The sequence below is a fragment of the Mercenaria mercenaria genome, chromosome 12 (assembly GCF_021730395.1).
Source record: "Mercenaria mercenaria strain notata chromosome 12, MADL_Memer_1, whole genome shotgun sequence".
Lineage (NCBI taxonomy): Eukaryota > Metazoa > Mollusca > Bivalvia > Venerida > Veneridae > Mercenaria > Mercenaria mercenaria.
In genome coordinates, this window is record NC_069372.1 from 9,929,313 (window position 1) to 9,951,112 (window position 21,800).

The window sequence follows — 21,800 nt, forward strand, 5'->3', positions numbered from 1 at the left end:
AACTTATTTCAACCAGCATATACTAAAAGCCATGTTTATCACACCTTATTACCCAGCTGTTACACCAGCCTGCCTGTCCTGTAACAAAAGCTAGGTTTCATCCAGGCTATTATCGTATCATACTTAGTTCCATGGTAAAAAAGCTGTGATACTGCCTTTTTGTGCAGGGCAATATTATTTGAACATATAAAATCGATAAGGCTTCAAACATTCAAAATATCATAACCATTCTGGACACTTTACTTCAACTCACTTTTAATTATTCTCGGGACTTTTGCAGTTGTTAACTGGTTGAAAATTGCTGAAATAGGCCAGTTATTTTGACTGAAATAGGTTTTATTATCTGCATTTTGTTTAAATTCAGACCTTTCAGAAAGGTTGATTATGCACAAAGTTTCTGAAATTGTGAAAATGTCCTTAAAGCCTGCAAAACTGCTTTTTTTTAAGTTTTCAACTTTCCTTTTGAATGTGTCTTTATTGTAGACAGATCAGTTTCTCGAGAACTCACTGAGCATATCGGTATTTTCAATTCATACAGCGCTCAAGGTTATTTTTCTATTGTGTCGTGAATAATACATGCATACCCTTGCAGTTTGAAATCTTGACTTTATGTAACATGCGCATGATTAGTGTGAGAAAAACCAACCTGCATTTTTAGGGTATAAAAGTACTTGTTTTGCTTTATCTTACTTTAAGATTTAAGATTTGTCACACCTGTGATTTTTCGTAAGTTCATGTTTTTCATGCATCCTTTAATGCAACTATTTTCTGCACATGATCTCACATAAAATTGTTGTTTTCTATTTGAAAATAATCTGTAACTGTAGATTTCCTTTTGTGTAACGAAATATCCTAAAATGCACTTACAGTATGTTAGAGATTAGGTAAAAGTCTCCCCCTGAGCTTTCCTTATTTAGTCAAGTATTAAAAAGGTCTTGCTTCGAATTTAGATAGATTTACTACTTGCGAGTTTTTGCAGGTAGAATTTTTTCTACTCCCTAAATGAAAAAAGAACATTTCCGATCCACAGTGCATATCTCGCCATGGCAATCAAAAGTTAAAAACTCTAGCAATTTCAGTTTGTGCAAACAGAAATAGTTTACCAAAAAACAAGTACATGAGTATAATGCTATATTGGGTACTTGTCAGCTGTTCAGTAGACGTGCTCTGATTTGATCAAACTGTGAATCTGTTGTTAGGTTGCTTGGCTTTATTCTATGCTTCCGTTAAGGGATCTTTTCAGAGATTTTGTATTTTTATGATACTATCAAATATAAAACTTCCACCAATTACACAAACATTCTAAAAAAGACAAAATACCCTGAAATGACTGCAATGTCATATAAAAAAAAAAAGGATAGAGATGACCAGTTAAAACAGTTCATTGGCCCAAAATTATTTCCCTCGCAAGGAAATGCAAGTTCATAATATCTGTTTGTGGTTTGAAAATTTTCACTTGCATTTTGCACATAATGCCAGCTAGGCTACACAATTTCTTCTTTCCTCATACTCACCCATCCATAGATTTGAAAAAACTGTGAGTTGGATAAGATATTAGTTTATCGACCCAAAGGTGACAGGTTTGAACCTGCTAGGTGTTCCAACAACACCTCCTCGTACAGCACTTACCGGGGAGGTTCAAACGATTAATAAATGAGAATGCACTGAACTTACTAGCGGCTATAATCGGAAATTACCACAGAGATCTGCGTAAGGCGTTTAATCTCATCCATCATCTTTTTTAATTTCAGAAAAGGAAAGTGAAAATTCATATTTCAATTTATATTGGAGACAAATTGCTTTTTTGAAATGTGAGGAATGCGTGAAATGAAATTAAGGATTTGTCAATAGCTTTTATCTTGACATATACCAAATTGACGTTTATTTTCCATTTGATATTTGTTCAGATTGTTAGTTTACCAAAGTCTTGAATCAACATTCGAATCTTGACAAATTTTAACACTTGCATTTTTTCTTCGGTGATTTAAATACCTTTCTAGAAGACAGGTTAAAAAAGGTAGAAACAAAAAGTAGGGGAACAATTTATGAAGTGCTCAGGTTTCCGTCATGATTTATATTTACAACCTTGATTTAATAAATGTAAAGTGCATATCCTAAATTGGTAATTTCTATGTTTGCATATTGCATATCTATTCTTGGCGTTGTCGAGTGTGGTTTCTCAAGGTTTATTTAATATTAAGTCTGAATACACTAAAAGAATTATACTCCCTCCTAGCTTTCTTCTAGCCTGCATTCCATCACTTCAGTGTCCACCCACTTACGCTCAATAGGAAGAGCGCAGATCTACGGATCGCGGGGTACCTGAGTTCGATCTCTGGGGGAGGCGTATTGATTAAAGACATTGTGTCTGATGTCATTCGTTCTCCACCTCTTGATTCATACGGGGATGTTGGCAGCTGCTTGTTGAGAACAGGGCAGGTTTATTGCCCGACATTATATAACTGAAATACCATTGAAAAAATAGCTCTAAAAACCAAAAGCAGTTAAAGCAAAGCAATCCCACCCCTATACACAAATCTTGAAAAAAATTAACAGCAGTAATGTTTATTTATTATGCTGATGGTTCACATATATTATTATCAGGTGTTTACATGTTTAATATTTACAGTAAAAAATTTGAACTTTTGAACTTTTTGACAGCTGGATGATGGATCCACCAAGTTGTATGAGGATAGAAATGTTGCTGGTATTCACATGTAAACACATCTGTTCATAGTAAATATAATATTACTGTTTTTATTTAGGACAGGAATTCAAACCCGTTGCCTCCATCTAGGTGTTTACCCCCCATCCACCAAACCCTCTACATTTGGATAAAATTTCCCCATTGAAAAGATGTGAAAAAGTTGTTTCAAAGTTTAGACATTTATTATTTATCAGTGTTATATTTCAGCTTTAGCTTGCCGGTAGTAACGCAATCTTTAAAAAAAAAAAACAAAACAAAAAAAAACATATTTAGTTGAAAATGCAGCAAAAATCCCTTTTTTATGGGCAGTTATTGAAGGCTATCCTTCCAATGAACAGAGAGCACTGAAGAACCAGTTTGGAGCAGTTTCTGTGGATTTTGAAATCAGTTGTAAATGACCAATCAGTCTGTTCTTACTTGATGATTGTCTGTAAACATGTTTACTTCATCTGGAAGTTGTATCCTATTTATTCTAACAATCAATAAAGTTAATTTTGAAATACTCCCAATGGAAATAAAAAACAACAACAAATCTTGAAAGTAAAAAAAAAACACCAGGAAATTTGTTGTAACTCCTTGAATTAATAAGGACACAGTTTGACACAGTTTTTCCTTTGAGCTATTGATATGCATTCAAACAAAAAAGTACTTAGAGGTGCTAAGTTTAACTGAAAAAAAGTAAAAAAAAAATGGAACCTACTGACTAACAACTCAGGGTTTTCTATTGTTTCAATGAAATTTAAGAAATTTATGTAATATACTATGTTATAATGGACTTCTTTAAAATTTAATCTGTTTAGAAATTGATTATAACATGCCCTATATAAAGAGATTGTTATATCGGTCATTTAAGATTATATTCCAAGATAACATATCCTAACCTGCATATCCATTTCACCGATATTTTTCTGATGAAGAAATTTTGAAATTAAGTCACAGTTCTGTGATGTTAAATCATCTTTTGAAGTTATCTTAATTTTCTGACAGACAGTTTGGAAAATTATGTTTCCGAATGGGGAGTTTTGCATTTGGATTTGAATTCTCTCCTCTCCTTGTATGGAGTATAGCCATGATTAACAGAGAAAGGAGGTACTTTTAGCATTATGAGCCGTGCCATGAGAAAACCAACATAATGGGCTTGCGACCAGCAAGGATCCAGACCAGCCTACGCATCCGCGCAGTCTGGTCAGGATCCATGCTGTTCGCTAGCAGTTTCTCCAGTTCCAATAGGCTTTAAAAGCGAACAGCATGGAGCCTGACCAGACTGCGCGGATGCGCAGGCTGGTCTGGATCCATGCTGGTCGCAAACCCACTATGTTGGTTTTCTCATGGCATGGCTCTTATAATGTTGTTAATGTATGGCACCGCCTTAACAAACCAGTCTGTTAATTTTCATAACATAGTCATGAAAATTTCATAAGAGGACAAGCAATTCTTGCCTACCTCACCCGGAAAGGCATTGTTAATGTTATCTGTATAGGAGATCACTTTATCTTTTTACGGAAAGATAAGCTACACATGCACTTATTGACATCATAATTTGACATTATTATCTGAGGTCATTGTATGGGCAATTTTTAAATTACAATATTTTTGAAAATGATGCTGTGATATCAGTGGTAGGCAAGAAATATTATCTAAGTTGTCTGCCCAAGTGAGGCAAATGTTTTCCCAACCGGCAGGACAGTATGGGTAAAAACCTTGCTAGAGCTTGGTTTTCCAGTCTACTTTTTCTGCCTTAGTATGGGAAAATCCTGTCTTACAGGCAGGCATGTAAGATCCTTATAGGCTTGGTATTCTGCATTCTATGACTTTACTGTTCCCATTTCGCTGTTTGGTATAGAAATTCCTTTTGAGACTTTTATTTTGGTATTTTTTGACACACTCAGTGAATGTTAATGATTGTTTTTATGTTACTAATGTATCAGATGTGACACCTTAAACGACTTTCATGATGTTAATGGACTCTGAACACAATAATAGATCATTATGGTCGTCATTTTATATTGTATGAATATTGCAATTATTTGTTTCATGTTTATATGAAAGTTGAATAGTTTTTTATGCTCACTCACATGATCACATACATACATCCTAAATACGTTTTGTCATTGTAAGGGCATTTTGCAGATAATTAGCTCTTGTCAGGCAAGTTGAAAGTCCTGGAAAACTAGTTCTGTCGATGTAAGAGGGAAAAACAGTACCGATAGCGTATTAGGGAAAACATATTTGTGAAAAAAAGTATTAGGTAAAACAGTACTGGCAGTGTACAAGGAGGTGAAGTTTTGGCCACAGATATATCTTACAGCTCCACTTTAATGTATATGTTTATCTTTGTTTATTTCAGATGTAAACAGGGAGAATTGTTTGATTACCTAACTCAAGTAGTAACCTTATCAGAAAAACGTACTAGGTGAGTAGCGTAAATACTTCCATCTCAGAACTTAGAAAGTCATAAAATAAAACCATGCATATTTTATGTTTAGTACCCAGTACATTTGGTCTGATTTATTGTCTTTTCCATCAAAGAGAATGGAAGACTGTATAATCAGAAAGGAGAATGATTGGTTTTACAACACCACTTAACAAATGCTATTGCAGATTTACCCTTACCCTGCTAATTTTCTATCGTGAACTTGTCCGTCCTTCAATTTGGCCAGTACCATTAACTGTTAAAAGAAACCAAAAAAGATACTGACTAAATGGTGATGTACAGACTGATCATGATCTGCACTGGTTGCAAAGGCAGAATCAGTCGTGTCCAGCATGATAAGGGTTAAATATTTTCCATTTTACATTTGCTCCAAAAGGGTTGCGGGGAGAGCAGGCATAACTTGACTAAAAAGGAATCTCCAGTCATGTTTCACTATAATCCAGCTATCCTTTATGTTCAGTTAGCCCTTTGGCTTCTAGACTGATCTGATGTTGGTTTGTGTGCATGTTGAGAATTGCTAATCATTCAAAGTGTCAGTTATTTGCAGAAAAGAGAGGAAAGCCTGTTTACTTAATTGAAAAACACACAATGTTTTTTAGGTGTTATCATGCATAATCTTTAGTGAAAATGATGTTAGTCATAACCTAATGTGGGTGTGATGACTGTTAATTATACCTCAACAAGCTTGGTAAATATCCAACATCCTGTGGCATCTTTTTATATGTGGTGATGTATCATGCATGAAAAAACAAAAAAATTAGGAAATATACACTTAAATCTTCAGCCCCTTGCTTGCTTTTGTGGTTGATGGCCTTCATTTGGCTGTCAAGTTCCCTCCCCCACCACGCACGCACCACTCGGCGACTGGTTTTACCTGTTTTGAGGTATAGAACAACTAGTCACCTCCTGTGTGTTTGTGTGTCTACACAACAGAAATATTGTGAGGTAATACAGATGTCGATATCCAAGTACAGACCCTAACCCCACCTCCCCCTCCAGACACCCACACCCTGTTTGGTCATCATTTCTTAACATCCAGACACACACACAAACACACACCAGTGCATGCACATTTTGGTCCTTATTTCCTAGCATCCAGTGTCGACAACATTTTTACCACATGAATCAGAGATGGGGGACCAAAAGCCTTAGTGGTAAGGATTTGAACTTAGGCCCTCCACATTTGCAGGCATGTGCTTCACCTGTTGGTTCTTCTTTCCTTAGATTATTATTCAGGCCTCAGGCCTAGCCTGTTCAAATAGCTGATAAAACTGGGCATACCTAGTATTTCTTTTTGCCAAAAATAATATTATCATGAACTGTTAAACTGACTTGAATGTCCAGTGATCTTTTTTCAAGTGTTGATAATAATCATGTTCCTACAGGTTCAGTTAACAGAAAACAAGTTTACATAAACAAAAAAAGGAAGGATAACCTGTTAGTAAAGTTTACTATAAAGTTATTGAATTTCTTGGGTATGAAATCAGTACAGCTATTTCATTGGACAAGTACTTACCATTACCCTGCTAAATTTCTATAATGAACTTGTCCATCTTTCAATTTGGACAGTACCAGTAAGTGTTAAAAGGGGTTCATACCAAAAAGATGTTGACTGAATGGCGAACAGTACAGATCATGATATTCGCTGGCCGCAAAGGCAGAATAAATTTTGTTCAGCATGATCATAAGGGTTAGCTAATCTAAAAACTATTCTACTTCAGATACTATAAATAGTTACAAATGGATAAAACAGTTATTTCTATGTTGGTTTAAGTATTCATAAATTAAAGTATTATTTACCCCACCCATTACTACTTAGTATTTCCTGATTGACTATACCACTTCCTTTTCGCACTATGCAAGTTAGTAACAGTGTGTTTCTTGTATTTCAGAATAATTATGAAGCAATTACTAACAGCGGTAGAGTATTTACATAGCAAAAATATAGTCCATAGAGATTTAAAGGTAAGAATTCTGTCAAGTTATAATTAAAGTCATTCAAACTTATTTACTTAGAAAGGTCTGGTTTTGTACAGCGTTTTTCTGTTGGAATTTTCTAGACAGGAGGAAAGAAAAAAATTATATAGTTTGTTCTTTGCTGTAGGATCTTTCCGTACAAAATATATGTGAGCCACACCATGAGAAAACAACATAGTGCGTTTGCGACCAGCAAGGATCCAGATCAGCCTGCACATCTGCGCAGTCTGGTCAGGATCCATGCTGTTCGCTAATGGTTTCTCTAATTGCAATAGGCTTTGAAAGCGGATAGCATGGATCCTGACCAGTCTGGTCTGGATCCATGCTGGTCGCAAATGCACTATGTTGGTTTTCTCATGGTGTGGCTCATGTTAGAATTCCACACTTTGCTACAATTAAACCTGTGTTAAGCAGATAGCCAAGGGAGCAACACAATCTGGCATATTAAGGCAGGTGGCTGCTTCAGACTAGTTGAAATTATAATATTATTAAAGTCAGTTGAAAGTCAGTTGAAACGTTAGCTGTCTGGCTGCTAAAGGCAAGTGGCTGTTGAATACAGGTGCCCACTGAGGCAGGTTCAACTGTATGATATGTGGCTTCAAAACATTAAAACTTTAATACCAAAACACTACAATAGCTGTGGGTTTCATATGTTGGAATGCTGCTTTGAATCATTTTATGATCAGTTTTATCATAGTAACAAAATCTGTTTAACATAAAACAGCAGTTAAAATCCACATACAAAAGTCCCAGCAAAAAGACAGTAAAGGGACAAAGCTGTTCAATTTACTTAGTCTTACCAGACCTATGTCATGTCTCCTGTAAATTTATTGCATCAGACCTATGTCAGGTGTTCTGTAAATATTTATTTGTGATTCTTATTCTCCACCTCAAAGAAGTCTCGTTCGATTGGATTACGTTTATTTTTAAGGGCAAAACGTTCCTTGTAAGATTTTTCATTTCCTTGTAAATCATTACGCGTGGGATGCGATCGAATACATAAAGGTGTGCAACATAATGGATTGCTGCTTGTCACATTTAAAACAGACCGTTTTACCTTTTATAGAATTTTTGTTGCTGTCTATGTAAATCATTAACCCTCGGTATGCCCTGAATAATCGGTATGCACCATAAATACATTTTATATTAGTAATAAAATGTACTGAAATAATCATGGTGTCTAGTGCGGTTTTCTTGGTTATATAACTGCATATTTTTATAGCTAGATTTTAAATGAAATATTGTGAAATTATTTTACTTTTGTGAACATAAAATTTCCTGGTTTCTGCTGTTCAAGCTATTAAATTTTGTTAGGCCCAGGAGTCTTTAATTAAATGTAGTACAGATGGGAATTTAATTTGTTCATTAGAATTTAATTTCTTGGGTAGAAACAAGTATGATATCAGTTAAAAGTAGTTTCCCATGATTTTGTTAACCCTTACCCTGCAAAATTTCTATAATGAATTTGTCCAGCTTTCAATTTGGACAGTACCATTAACTGTTTAAAGGGGTGCATACCAAAAAGATAGTGACTGAATGGCAAACAGTGCAGATCATGATCAGACTTCATGGATGTGCAGGCCAATCATGATCTACACTGATCGCAAAGGCAGAATCAATCGTGTCCAGCATGATAAGGGTTAAAATGAAATTCAAAAGTATTTGGGAAAATTTAATGTTCTATTAAACATATAATAATATTGATTATATTGATCTGTGAAACAAAATAAAGTTAACATTTGGCTCAAGGGCATCGATTGGCTTTGATGAATAATGTAAAAAGTTGAAAGGTTTAAGGTAAAGAGAAAAAAAAACATGCAAATTCAATATTAAGAAAGGCGTTTCCCTGATATATCTTAATGATGTATAAAAACTTACATTCCAGAGACATCTGTTACATATTGTTTGACATTTATCACATAGGTGCAAGGATTTTAGTGTGCACTGAGAATGTAGGTGCTCCGTGTCATACACATCTGAATATATATACAATAATAGCACAATGTTTAGTTTGAAAAGTTTATTTATTAACCTTTAGCATGCTAGGTAAATTGTCGTCTGCTGGAAATGTCATCTGCTAAAATTGTAAAGTTCATTCAATTTGCTCCAAAGTTGGAAGAAATATTGTCAGAGTAGCAAACAGCTTGGAACCTGATCAGACGCCGATTTAATCGGCGTCTGATCTGGTTCCAAGCTGTTTGCAAAGGCTGTTAAATTCGCCTGCAGCAGGCTAAGGGTTAACCAAGTCGGTTAAACTTTACAGTATTTCATGAAGCCTTTTTACCTTTATGCTAGACACAATTGATTCTGCCTTTGAGACCAGTGTAGATCATGATCAGCCTGTACATCCATGCAGTCTGATCAAGATCTGCACTGTTCCCCATTCAGTCAGTATCTTTTTGGTAAGCACCCCTTTAAACAGTTAATGGTACTGTCCAAATTGAAAAATGGACAAGTTCATTATAGAAATTAAGCAGGGTTAGGGTTAATATTTGTCCAAACTATGAATATGAAGCCTAAATGATAACTGGAAAAATTATGACTTTGCAAAGTAATTTTGGGGATATAGAATCTTTATATTGGCAGTTAGGGGGAGGGGAGACACATTGATTCTGTCATGGTAATTGTCTATCTAGCTCAAAGTCTGGACTACTTAGGTGGGCATCATTTTGCATCTGAATCTTTTGATTGAGTGAATAATTTTGAAATAATGGTGGTTTAAACTTATGTCATCCAAGTTCAAAATGTTTTCGTTAAAAATATCACATGAACATTTTGTGTATTTTCAGCCTGAGAATATACTCTTAGATGACAACTTGAATGTAAAGCTGTCAGATTTTGGTTTTGCCACAGTTCTAGGTCCAAATGAAGAATTAGCAGGTAACTGATACGCGTTTAGCTCCCAATATAACTTGTAAATTTAGATGTGAATATAAATAAGTATTATACCCAATAATATCGCTATTAACGAGATGAGAATTTGTAACAATTCATAACAAGGTGATTAAGGTTGATTTATAGCATTTGATATTATGGAATTAAACATGATTTATAACATTTAATATTGTGGAATAAAACACAATTAGAAAGTTGCCTATTCCATAGCATTACAGAATTAAGATTAATTGTTATAATTGATACTTACTTCAATTAACTATATTATTGTTGCTAAAGAACAACTTCCCAAGGAAATGCACTCTCATAAATGCTGCAGTTTTGCTTCTGCAGCATGACGCCATTGTATTGCAGAATGAGAAGAATTTTCCAAGCCATTTTAGTTCGGCTTACACAGTCATGCTGTTTCATGTACCGTAGATACCCATGTATAATGCACAGTTTTTAGCTCATCTGATTTTTTGAAAAAAAATGATGAGTTATTGTCATCACTTGAGCGGTAGTCGGCGTCGGCGTCAGCGTTGCCTGGTTAAGTTTTATGTTTAGGTCAGCTTTTCTCCTAAACTATCAAAGCTATTGCTTTGAAACTTGGAATACTTGTTCACCATCATAAGCTGAGCCTGTATAGCAAGAAACATAACTCCATCTTGCCTTTTGCAAGATTTATGGCCCCTTTTGTACTTAGAAAATATCAGATTTCTTGGTTAAGTTTTATGTTTAGGTCAACTTTTCTCCTAAACTATCAAAGCTATTGCTTTGAAACTTGGAATACTTGTTTACCATCATAAGCAGACCATGTACATCAAGAAACATAACTCCATCTTGCTTTTTGCAAGAATTATTGCCCCTTTTGGACTTAGAAAATCAGTTTTCTTGGTTAAGTTTTATGTTTAGGTCAGCTTTTATCCTAAACTATCAAAGCTTTTGCTTTAACACTTGCAACACTTGTTCACCATCATAAGCTGACCCTGTACATCAAGAAACATAACTCTATCCTGCTTTTTGCAAGATTTATGGCCCCTTTTGGACTTAGAAAATATCAGATTTCTTGGTTAAGTTTTATGTTTAGGTGAACTTTTTCTCTTAAACTATCAAAGCTATTGCTTTGAAACTTGCAACACTTGTTCACCATCATAAGCTGACACTGTACAGCAAGCAACATAACTCCATCCTGCTTTTTGCAATAGTTATTGCCCCTTTTGGACTTAGAAAATCATTTTCTTGGTTGAGTATTATGTTTAAGTATACTTTTCTCATAAACTATCAAAGCTATTGCTTTAAAACTTGCAACAGTTTTTCACCATCATAAGTGGACACTGTACATCAAGAAACATAACTCTATCCTGCTTTTTGCAAGAATGATGGCCCTTTTTAGACTTAGAAAATCATGGGTAGGACAATATTTCTATTATACAAAAAAAATCAGATGAGCGTCAGCACCCGCAAGGCGGTGCTCTTGTTTGACCCCCGGGACCGCCCCCGAATCGTGGGTGCGCATAATACACAGGTATAGACAATCTTTCAACTTTAAACAAGTTTGTTACCGATGTTCGCCATTTTGGTAAAGGGAAACTACTCCCCGCGCTTACAGTGACCGCTAAAATCTAAGATTGCAGTTATGTTCCGTAAAAGATCGAATGGTTTATTTTTCTTTCAAACAAAATTAATTTCATATAAATTTAAAAGTATTTTGATGAAAGAAATGTTAATAAATCACAAAAATTATGATACTAATTAAAGATCGAAAATTATCTTTAACCGAGATCAAACTGTGAACAACATAATTGACACAAGGTGACACGTTAATTGCGGGTAATTACTGGCTATTTGATCGTGACAAAAAGACTATCACACCTTTTGTTATTGGTTTGAATTGAGAAGCTCATGTCATTTTGAAAGATACCGTTCTGCAATATGGAATCAGCTGCTGTTTATTTATTCAAAATAGTTAATTAAAAAGGTAAAACAACAAATAAAACAGTATTTTACTTGTTTTATTTTCGAGAAAACAAAAATCGATAGTACCGTGAGACCGATGCTGCTCTCTGCCGCGGAAATAAGATTTATTACCGGTGTGGATGCAACTCTACTTTTGTTTTCCATCCACCTCAAAATTGACCAAAACTGTTTTTTCCCCAGGATTTTGGGCCAAAATCGGGGGTGCGCATTATACACGGATGCGCATTATACATGGGTATCTACAGTAAAACACAAATTTAAAGAAAATGCACACATTTCCCTATATCTGTAAGGTTAATACACTAGCTTTGTGACACATATTGCATTAGTAATTATCATTTTATGGAAAATGCCAAAGATTTCTGTAAATTTGTAAAGGTTGTGTTCGCAGATCCATTGGATTTGAGAAATGAAAGTGACGCAAAATTTTCCTAATATACAGTGTCTTATTCTATATAAAACATTGTATGGTCAAAAAAATGTTTCGCTTTTGGTCAACATTTTGCTATAAAATTTTCTACAAAGTACCAGTAGAAAAATAACTTTCGTGATTAATTCTATGTTACACATTAACAAGAATATAAGAGCTTTGATGTTAGGTTTATAAATGAGTAATTTCTCACTGTGCATCAACTGTGTAGGAGGTGATAAAGTACACTTTTGCCTGCTTATTCAGTGCTATTTTTGGAACAGATTGAACAACTGCAGCTTGAGTTTCTATAATGATTTGCATTGAATTAAGTGGGTGATTTTCAAAAATTATACATGTAGAGTTACGAAAGTGAAACAAGCACAATGATAAAAAAAAATTTTGATTGCATATGAATTCTCCAAAGTATGGTCAAAAGCTGACAAGTTTATTCCAAAAGATGTTGATTTTGCATAAATTATGGTTGATTTAGTTTATGAAATATCTTCTATTTTACCCGTGACCATGAGTTAGATTTTTTCGTTATCATGATTACAAATATTTATATTTTATAGAATTATGCGGAACACCTGGTTACCTCGCACCTGAAGTACTGGCTGTCTCAATGTACGACAACGTGCCCGGGTACCGACATGAGGTAGACATGTGGGCGTGTGGAGTTATTATGTATACATTATTGTGTGGAGCGCCGCCTTTCTGGCATCGTAAACAGATGCAAATGTTACGAATGATTATGCAAGGGAATTATAAATTTGGGAGCCCGGAATGGGATGACATCAGCCTGCCACCAAAAGATCTGGTTAGTAATTGTCAAAATTAAAGTAAAAATAAACTAGTGACATATGATTTAGTTATGAATCAATTGCAGTGACGGAAAACATCAGTTGGGGCATTAAATTGTTCATTTTGGGAAGCCATCCAGCTGGCTTATGGAAGGTCAGTGGCTCTACCCAGGTGCCCGCCCATGGTGAAAAAATGCATGGAGGGGCACCTTGGGTCTTCCTCCACCATCAAAGCTGGAAAGTCGCCGTATGACCTATAATTGTGTTGGTGCAACGTTAAACCCAGAAAAACAAACAAAACCGAGTAAATTATTCATAGTGAATTTCAGATATTTATCCTGTTACTTAATGCATTTCTTCAAAAGCATTCTTCCTTTGAGGGAGTAATACAATATGAACAAAGCAAGTGAATATATATGTAACTGCTTTCAGGAAATGTCTGTGAGTTTATTGAAAGGGTAAATATCTCATATTGCCGTGGGAGCTTTATTGAAGTCCAGTTCACTTCATGTTTTTGCGTGTTTATCTTAAAATCATGCACCATTATATCATTCCCATAAATAGAGTTAGTTTAGTGAGGTATTATCTATTTAAATAGCCTTCGCTGAATTTCTCATTTGTATTACAGTGCACACTATTATGTCAGCTTGAGATCAGTTTACTTGTCAATTTGGTAAACCTTGATAAAATCTTACGTAATACAAGAGTTCATTCCAAATTTGACTGAATTTTACCTGTTGGATTTATTTCACTAATCTTTCATTCCGATTAGTACCGGGTAAACAAAAGATTGAGAAGGTCGTCTTGTCCGACATTTATTTTTCATGGATAAGTAGAGAACTACCACCAAATCATTTATGACCACGGGGGACTAATTTTTGTGGATTATGTGGTTGAGTCAATACAAAAAAAAATAGATCCTAACAAACAAGTAAAATTCCCATTCAGTTTGTTTCCACAAAGTCATATCATATTCCTACAAAATAAACATTTTTCGCCAAAGCACAAAATTTACTGCTCACGAAATTAAATGCTTTCTTAGTGCTCATTGATTGGTTTAAAACCTGGGTTCAAGATGACATAACTGTTTTGAGACCAATCTCATACTTTAACTCTGGCATCTTGGGTCAAGGTCTCAAATCTCTAGCATCTGATTGGTTAATTTTGAGCTCAGTCTTAAGAATTGACCAATAACAACACTGCATACTGAGACAGGTCTCCAAACTTGAGTTTAAAACCCTTGGCTCCTGATTGGTTGTTTCTGATCAAAATTGTCCAATAAGAAGGCTATGTTAGTATTATTATATTTAGTTCAAGTTTTTTCAGAGTAAAACAATGTAACAAGAGGATAGTTAATGGTGAAGCTTTATTGTGACCGCTAGCGAGTCCATTCGTTATCGTACGCGTGACTTGCGTGTGTTGTGGTACGTGCGCTTTGTTTGAAGTTCAAGGGTTTACATTTTTCATGTGATTTTATGAAAGTGATCCAGAATGTTATTCTTGATGAATCTAGGTCATGCTTGAAATCTGGTCACGTTGCGGTTTCTCAAAACTAGGTCAGTATTGAAAATTTAGATATAACGTGACCATCAGGGAGCCATTTTTTTAATCTAAGTTTCGCAATTGTATTTAGGAGTTATAAATTGATGATATTAGTCAGTCAACAAACTGGGTCACTACCTTTAATAGAGTACTGGTAGTAGGTCGCATAAAATAAAAAACACCTGTGTACATCGTTTAGTAGCCATATTTTTTTCAGGGCAAAGTATAATAGTTTCTGATGCATTGCTTGTGATATTCTTGTCAAAGTCGAAATGGGTCAGCTCGAGTCAAAACTAGGTCATTAGGTACTAAAAATAACAAAACCTTTGACCTTCTAGGGTCATACTTTTGATTGATCTTCATGAAAATTGGTAATGTTCACTTGATGATATCTAGTCAAGTTCGAAACTGGGTCACGTTGCGTCAATAACTAGGTCAGTAGGTCAAATAATAAAAAAACCTTGTGACCTCTCTAGAGGCCATATTTTTTATGGGATCTGTATGAAGGTTGGTCTGAATGTTCATCTTGATGATATCTAGGCCAAGTTCGAAACTGGTCAACTGTGATTAAAAACTAGGTCAGTAGGTCTAAAAATAGAAAAACCTTGTGACCTCTCTAGAGGCCATATTTTTCACAAGATCTTCATGAAAATTGGTCTGAATGTTCACCTTGATGATATCTAGGTCAAATTCGAAAACTGGGTCATGTGCCTTCAAAAACTAGGTCAGTAGGTCAAATAATAGAAAAACCTTGTGACCTCTCTAGAGGCCATATTTTTCATGGGATCTGTATGAAAGTTGGTCTGAATGTTCATCTTGATGATATCTAGGTCAGGTTTGAAACTGGGTCAGCTGCGGTCAAAAACTAGGTCATTAGGTCTAAAAATAGAAAAACCTTGTGACCTGTCTAGAGGCCATACTTTTGAATGGATCTTCATGAAAATTGGTCAGAATGTTCACCTTGATGATATCTAGGTCAAGTTTGAAACTGGGTCACGTGCCATCAAGAACTAGGTCAGTAGGTCAAATAATGAAAAAACCTTGTGACCTCTCTAGAGGCCATATTTTTCATGGGATCTGTATGAAGGTTGGTCTGAATGTTCATCTTTATGATATCTAGGTCAGGTTCGAAACTGGGTCACATGAGCTCAAAAACTAGGTCACTATGTCAAATAATAGAAAAAAAAGGACGTCATACTCAGTTCAAAACTGGGTCATGTTGGGACAGGTGAGCGATTCAGGACCATCATGGTCCTCTTGTTTCAGAAAGTAGGAAATCGAGAAGTAGGGACCATTGTTTTGAGAGGGATTAGTTAATATGGATGGAAAAGAACTTTGAAATTGCGACACAAAATAGCGGGAAGTCCAGATTGCAACAGTAATCATATCTGAAAAGACGTATCACTTAAGAACAATGATTATTGTAGTCATCTGCGCTTTGTTTCAAGTTCAACAGTTCACATTATTTCCTGTCATTTATTTCATTGTAAAGAGAATACCACCAGTAAATATCATATTCATATGATGAATGGTTCTTTTCATGGCTTTGAAATTCTTTGTGTCACATATGATCATGACGAATTTTTCTGGCTAACAACTTTTGTCAACAAGTTATTTGAATCATTTAGGTATAAGGTGTTCCGAAACCAGAACTATTTTTTTATATCTTGGAAGTTTCGCCTACTGTTATTTTAAGGACCGTTGATAATTTGACTGAAATGACAGCATGTTCTGTCAACAAAATGCCTAACTACTTTAAAAGGTACTGGTATGTGTGATACGCAGTAAAATAAAAAAGCTATTCATGATGTTTATCACAACGTTTTTTTAAGTTCAGCCACTCCAGTTGTTTTTTCAGCTTGTTTAGCAAAGATAATAATATCCTTTCTTAGCTTTGCTTTTAATAAATTATCATTGTAAAAAGAGAATGAAATATAATTAGAAGTTTTTTTGAAAACTTAATCTTACAAGGAAAAAGCAGAGTTTTTGTAATAGAAAAGCCTTGATTTCTATGAAATTATTTGAAGGTGGCCTTTATAGTGTTATCTACTGAAATAAATTCAAACAAGCAAATTCAATGAACTGGTATCCCATGTCAAATGGGTTTGTTGTGAGGAAAGGCAAAGAAATATATTCAGAAAAAAGTTTTTTTTTACTTAGAAGCAAATAATTTCATTAGTCAAAATCAATTTAGCAGAAAACAAAAGTTTTAAGTGAACATAATAAATGTATGTGAAGTTGATCCTGACAAATGAAATTATTTTGATGGAAAATGTTTACCTTTTAGAATTATATGGAGTTATTTGAAATGTGAGCTTGAAGTGTAACTAGAATGAAATATTGTATTCGAGTAGTTTGGCACCAACTTTCGCTGTTTTAACATGTACATGTGAAATTAAAAGAACAGATGTCTTTAAGAGAGCACAATCAAGTAAGAATTTATAGGAAATCTGGAATGTGGGTGGTGACATGGGGGTTGGGGGGAGGAGGGTGGGGGAGCTGTCACAACTCCACAGTCATGTTGATAAATATTCATGGAAGGTTTGAGAGTACAAAACTTCGCTAGTTGGTTATGAATATTGATGAAAAATGAAAAAAATCCTGAGGGGGGTGACTGGGCGGAGGAGCGAGGTGGTGTGGGGTACAACTTTGCATGTTGATTAATATTCATGGAGGATTTGAAAAATATTTTTTAAAAGGAATGAAAAAAATTTTGGGAGTTGGGGTGGGTGACCAGGACGGTGGGGGTGACCTGTGTGGGTACACAATGTATACAACTTCACATGTTGATAATAATAATAATAATGTTTATGGAAAAAATTAAAGAAGTTTAATGAAATTCTACCAATTGGTTAGTTTCTTATGTTCAAATATGTGGATTTAAAAGAAAAAGGCAATAACTCTAAAGTTACTAAAGAGATCCTGATGAAATTGTGTGTGCACTACCACATTATGGTGATATAAAATTTAAGTTTCATAGTTCTAGGTCAAACATGTCACAAGTTATGAAGCAGAAATTGCCATATATATAGTACCCTATGTAGTTAACACTGGAAACATCTAAGGGCCATAACTCTGCTGTTACTTGGGCAATCTGACTAAAACTTGACGGGCTGCATTTGCCCTATAGTGACGAATATGTATATGAAGTTTTATTTAAACATTCCAAATCACTTTCTAGATATGACTCTGGATGGATGGAAAGATGGACAACGCCTAAACTATATACCTCTTTCTTGGGCAAGGGATAAAAAATCACCGAAAAATATTAGATAAGATATGTTAGTTGCAGTGGTAGTTGGCATTTATTACTTAAGGTTGAAATGTGCAACAAGAAAAAACAAATATATGGTTCCTGGGGTCTGCCTACACTATTATAGTTGGGAGTGTAGCTGTAGGACTTCATTAGTGTGTAGTGCGACAGTTTAGTTGTCAGTGCAGGTTTCATAATATCAGTTATGACAAAACTCAAGTGTGGTTTAAAGCTTGGCTTGAACCAGCGACCAACAAAATGACCGGCTGTCCCCTGACTTGTTAGTGTAAGCAAAGCAGGGACCCCTAAAATCAACAGCTGGCACTGGGCTAGATTATATATTGAAGATAAGCAAATAAGTAAGAGAAATGCGTGATATAATAATGGAAAGTAATAATGTTGGTGTTTTTTGTTCTTGCAGATTTCCAAATTGTTAGTCGTTGATCCACGAAAAAGACTTACTGCAAAAGAGGCTTTAGAGCATACTTTCTTCCAACGAGAGGTTAGTAACTTTTGCTTATGTCGTCTTTTGTCTTCGTTCTCTGTTGATAAGACATTCACTGAGATCAATCATTTAAGTTGATGTTTCATTTGTTCATTATGTTTTGTTTAAGAAATAATGTTTAGAAAACCTGTGTTTTAATGTTATTAATACATGGAAAGAGGTTATAAGTTCGCGGAATAATTTCGCAAGGGAGTAGCACAAGTTATTTATTCTGGTACATATAACCGATTTTGAGTCTATTAATTTAAAACACGATTTTGCTATACATTATTTAGATTCCAATATGCCCTTAATCTAAAACAGTACATAAAATATAATAGCGCTCTTTCTTGGTTGCAACAAAAACATTGACGTCATCGCATGTTAATGTGACGTCATTTTAGCGTAAGCATGTTTTAATTGGAAAAGGCATATTAGAATATGAATTAATTAATACAAAAGGTATGAATTTCTATTCTGTCCTTTAGATATAAGCCAGAAATAGTGAATTACTTTTGAAAAGGATTGTGGTTAATCAAGTTAATTTTCATTGTAAAGATTGTCGGTGATAAATCTTTTTTTATACGTCTGTAAAGTAAAGAAGTTGTGTCATTTTAATTGCTACATCATTTCAAACATACATTGTATTTTTTTCAATCAGATTGCAGTTTTAAAAATCAAAATTCAATACATGATCAAAGATAATAGACAAGCAGACGACAATATGATTGATATGACTGCAATAATTAAAATTTAATTATTGAAATAATTTGAACTTAATTTTAAATTTGCTTTGTGCTAAAGGCTATATTTAAAACATTAGGCGGAAGAAAGGATGTGGTAGGATTGAGATTAAATAGATTGTATTACATAAGACATACATTACATGTTGTAAAAGTCCATTTATAGATAAAGGAAGTGCAAATCATGTCAAAATGATTGACTTTAATTTCGCATGATAAACATGATAAAACGTGACAGAATGCACTGACCACTGATCAGTTTTAATGTTAGATTAAGTATAGATATATGGGTTAGGATTGGGTGGACATACCTGAGATAGAGAAAAAGAAAAAAGAATGCCGTCTGAAGCATTTTGCTATGACAATTCCTTGGTAAAATTGTTGGGCTTATTTCTTTTGTGATAAAGGGTCTGTATTGAATTCTTCACAATGTGCTCATCTATGCATATTTTTCAGTTGAAATGTATTTAGGTACAAGAAAATTTATTGATTATTGCATACTTTCCGAGTTGAAACAAATTAATCTGTTACGGCAAGCTGATGCTCTTTAATTGATTAAAATCAGAGCTGTGGAAAATTTCATTTGTCAAATTCTGTCACATAGAAGTGCATTTTGCTTAATCAGAATACAGAGTCTGAATTTCCAACTTAAATGTGCTGAATTTTCTATACATATTTCAAAGAAACCTTCATGAAATGTCTGTTTTCTCATAAAATCGAAGAAGGAAGAATATTTTGCATACTAAAGTATAAATTTTAGACTTAGGCCAATGCAATTACTTTTCATGTTCAAAATTTACAGACATTTCGATCACAGAAAGTTTTATAATGTTCTGCTCAAGTATCTAGCTTCTTAAGGAGATAGCAGAAAGGGTTTGTAAAAAATCAAGACTCGTGTTTTGAAGTTTATGACTCAAAAACACTAATCTGCAAGAAGTTTAGATCATGCGGAATTGCTGGTACACAATTACTTAGAATTACAGATCGTGCAGAATTGAACGAACACAAATGGCATAGGTTATTGTTAATTCAAGATCGATCTGTGTTAGCTTTTATTACTGCCTAGCCCCTCACTAGTATATCAGGCATTTTGATTATTAACAAATTAAATCTAAATTAGATGTGTACCTTCCTTAAGCTATGTTTTTAGTATCTTCTAATCAATTAAGTAACGTCTTAAAGAAAATTAAAGAAAAAAGAAACAGATAGCTTCATTGTGAATTGCAGGAACTTTTGAAATAAAAAGAAAACCACTTGAGAATTTTAGAATGTGCAGAATTGCTCGTACATGATTACTTAGAATTTAAGGAACGTGCTGAATTGAATGTACACAACTGCCGTAGGTTATTATTGATTGCTCGTTGTGGTATTAAGATAAACCAAACTTGACTTTGAACCATCCTTCAATGGAAAATCAGACTTGTTTACTTGAAATTCCAAATTTAGAAAAATCTAAATAGTCTGCGGAATTTCAGTCGAGCTTTAACCTTTACCTCTGATCCTTTTGCGATGTTGGCAGACTAGTGCACCTTCTGTTTACTGGTTGTTTACGGTATTGACTTTCATTCTGTCACGACTTTCGTTCTGTCACAGAAATGTTATTACAGTATTGGCAATATTGTGTGCATCTTGTTTATGGGTAGCCTTTTAGATATTGGAAAAGTGTTTGCAGCGTTGGCAAATTTTATTATTCGACGGCTTTCGGTAGTTGTTTGTGAAAGAAAAGTTCAATGACTTAATGTGTTGATGTGATCAATCATGTGCCTGGTTGTCAAACCATTGTCTGTTTAATTTCAGATCACTCCAGAGAAGAAGTTTGAAGCAAAGAAACATTTTAAGGTAATTTGACTATGTTAAAGGGGCTTGCTTCTAGAATTGTTTTCATATTCTTCAAAATGAAGAAAATGCTACTGTGAAATTAAAAATTGAATTGTTGACAGTAATTATTTATCGAAATGCTCCAGTAACGTCTCCCATCTGTAAGGAGCAGACAGTAAAGACAATTGAATTCTATCCCACAATCCCTGTGGTAATTTTTTTTTCAACCATAAATTGTCCAGAAACATGAAATTCAAAGAAATATATTTTGGTTTCTCATGTAAGATCCAGATATCTTTTACTCATTAACATCAAATCTTACAATTTCTCTTGTGGCTACACCACTTGGGGAAAGTATGTATTGAAAGTGCTATTTTAGTTCTGCTCTAAAACAGTATCTTAAGATTTAAAATTGTTTAGACAATGCAGTCTGTTTGTTGTTAACATTTGGATGCATGCCCCAACAGCATGACATTAGATGTACTAGTACATCTATATTTTAGATTACCAGAAATAAATAAATATTATTAAATTAGGTAGTTTCAGTGTTAGCTTAAAAATCCTGTTTACATTAAAATGAAATATTTGTTACTGTTTGAACATTGAATAAGAAAGTTTCCTTTATCAAAGGGAAGCAACTGCAATTAAAATTTAAGTACTTAACCAAATGGATAATGTGGATTTATATATGATTTTGTTTTCATCTTTTTTTTTGATAGGCGAAGAGTCATTAATTTTTAGAATATATCTGTTAAAATAGTATATTTTAGATAATT

At 34.3% G+C, this 21,800-nt stretch overlaps 1 protein-coding gene across 3 annotated transcripts in view; it reads left to right on the forward strand.

Moving 5' to 3' along the window:
* LOC123534848 (phosphorylase b kinase gamma catalytic chain, skeletal muscle/heart isoform-like) overlaps nucleotides 1-21,800 on the forward strand; it is a 114,024-nt gene that overhangs the window by 87,430 nt on the left and 4,794 nt on the right. For all 3 annotated transcript variants that reach the window (XM_045317294.2, XM_045317291.2, XM_045317292.2), the window contains 6 exons: nucleotides 5,055-5,120; nucleotides 7,034-7,106; nucleotides 9,908-9,998; nucleotides 12,957-13,201; nucleotides 18,401-18,481; nucleotides 21,004-21,045. In XM_045317294.2, the coding sequence (XP_045173229.1) occupies nucleotides 5,055-5,120; nucleotides 7,034-7,106; nucleotides 9,908-9,998; nucleotides 12,957-13,201; nucleotides 18,401-18,481; nucleotides 21,004-21,045 (598 nt within the window). The remainder of the gene's footprint in view (nucleotides 1-5,054; nucleotides 5,121-7,033; nucleotides 7,107-9,907; nucleotides 9,999-12,956; nucleotides 13,202-18,400; nucleotides 18,482-21,003; nucleotides 21,046-21,800) is intronic.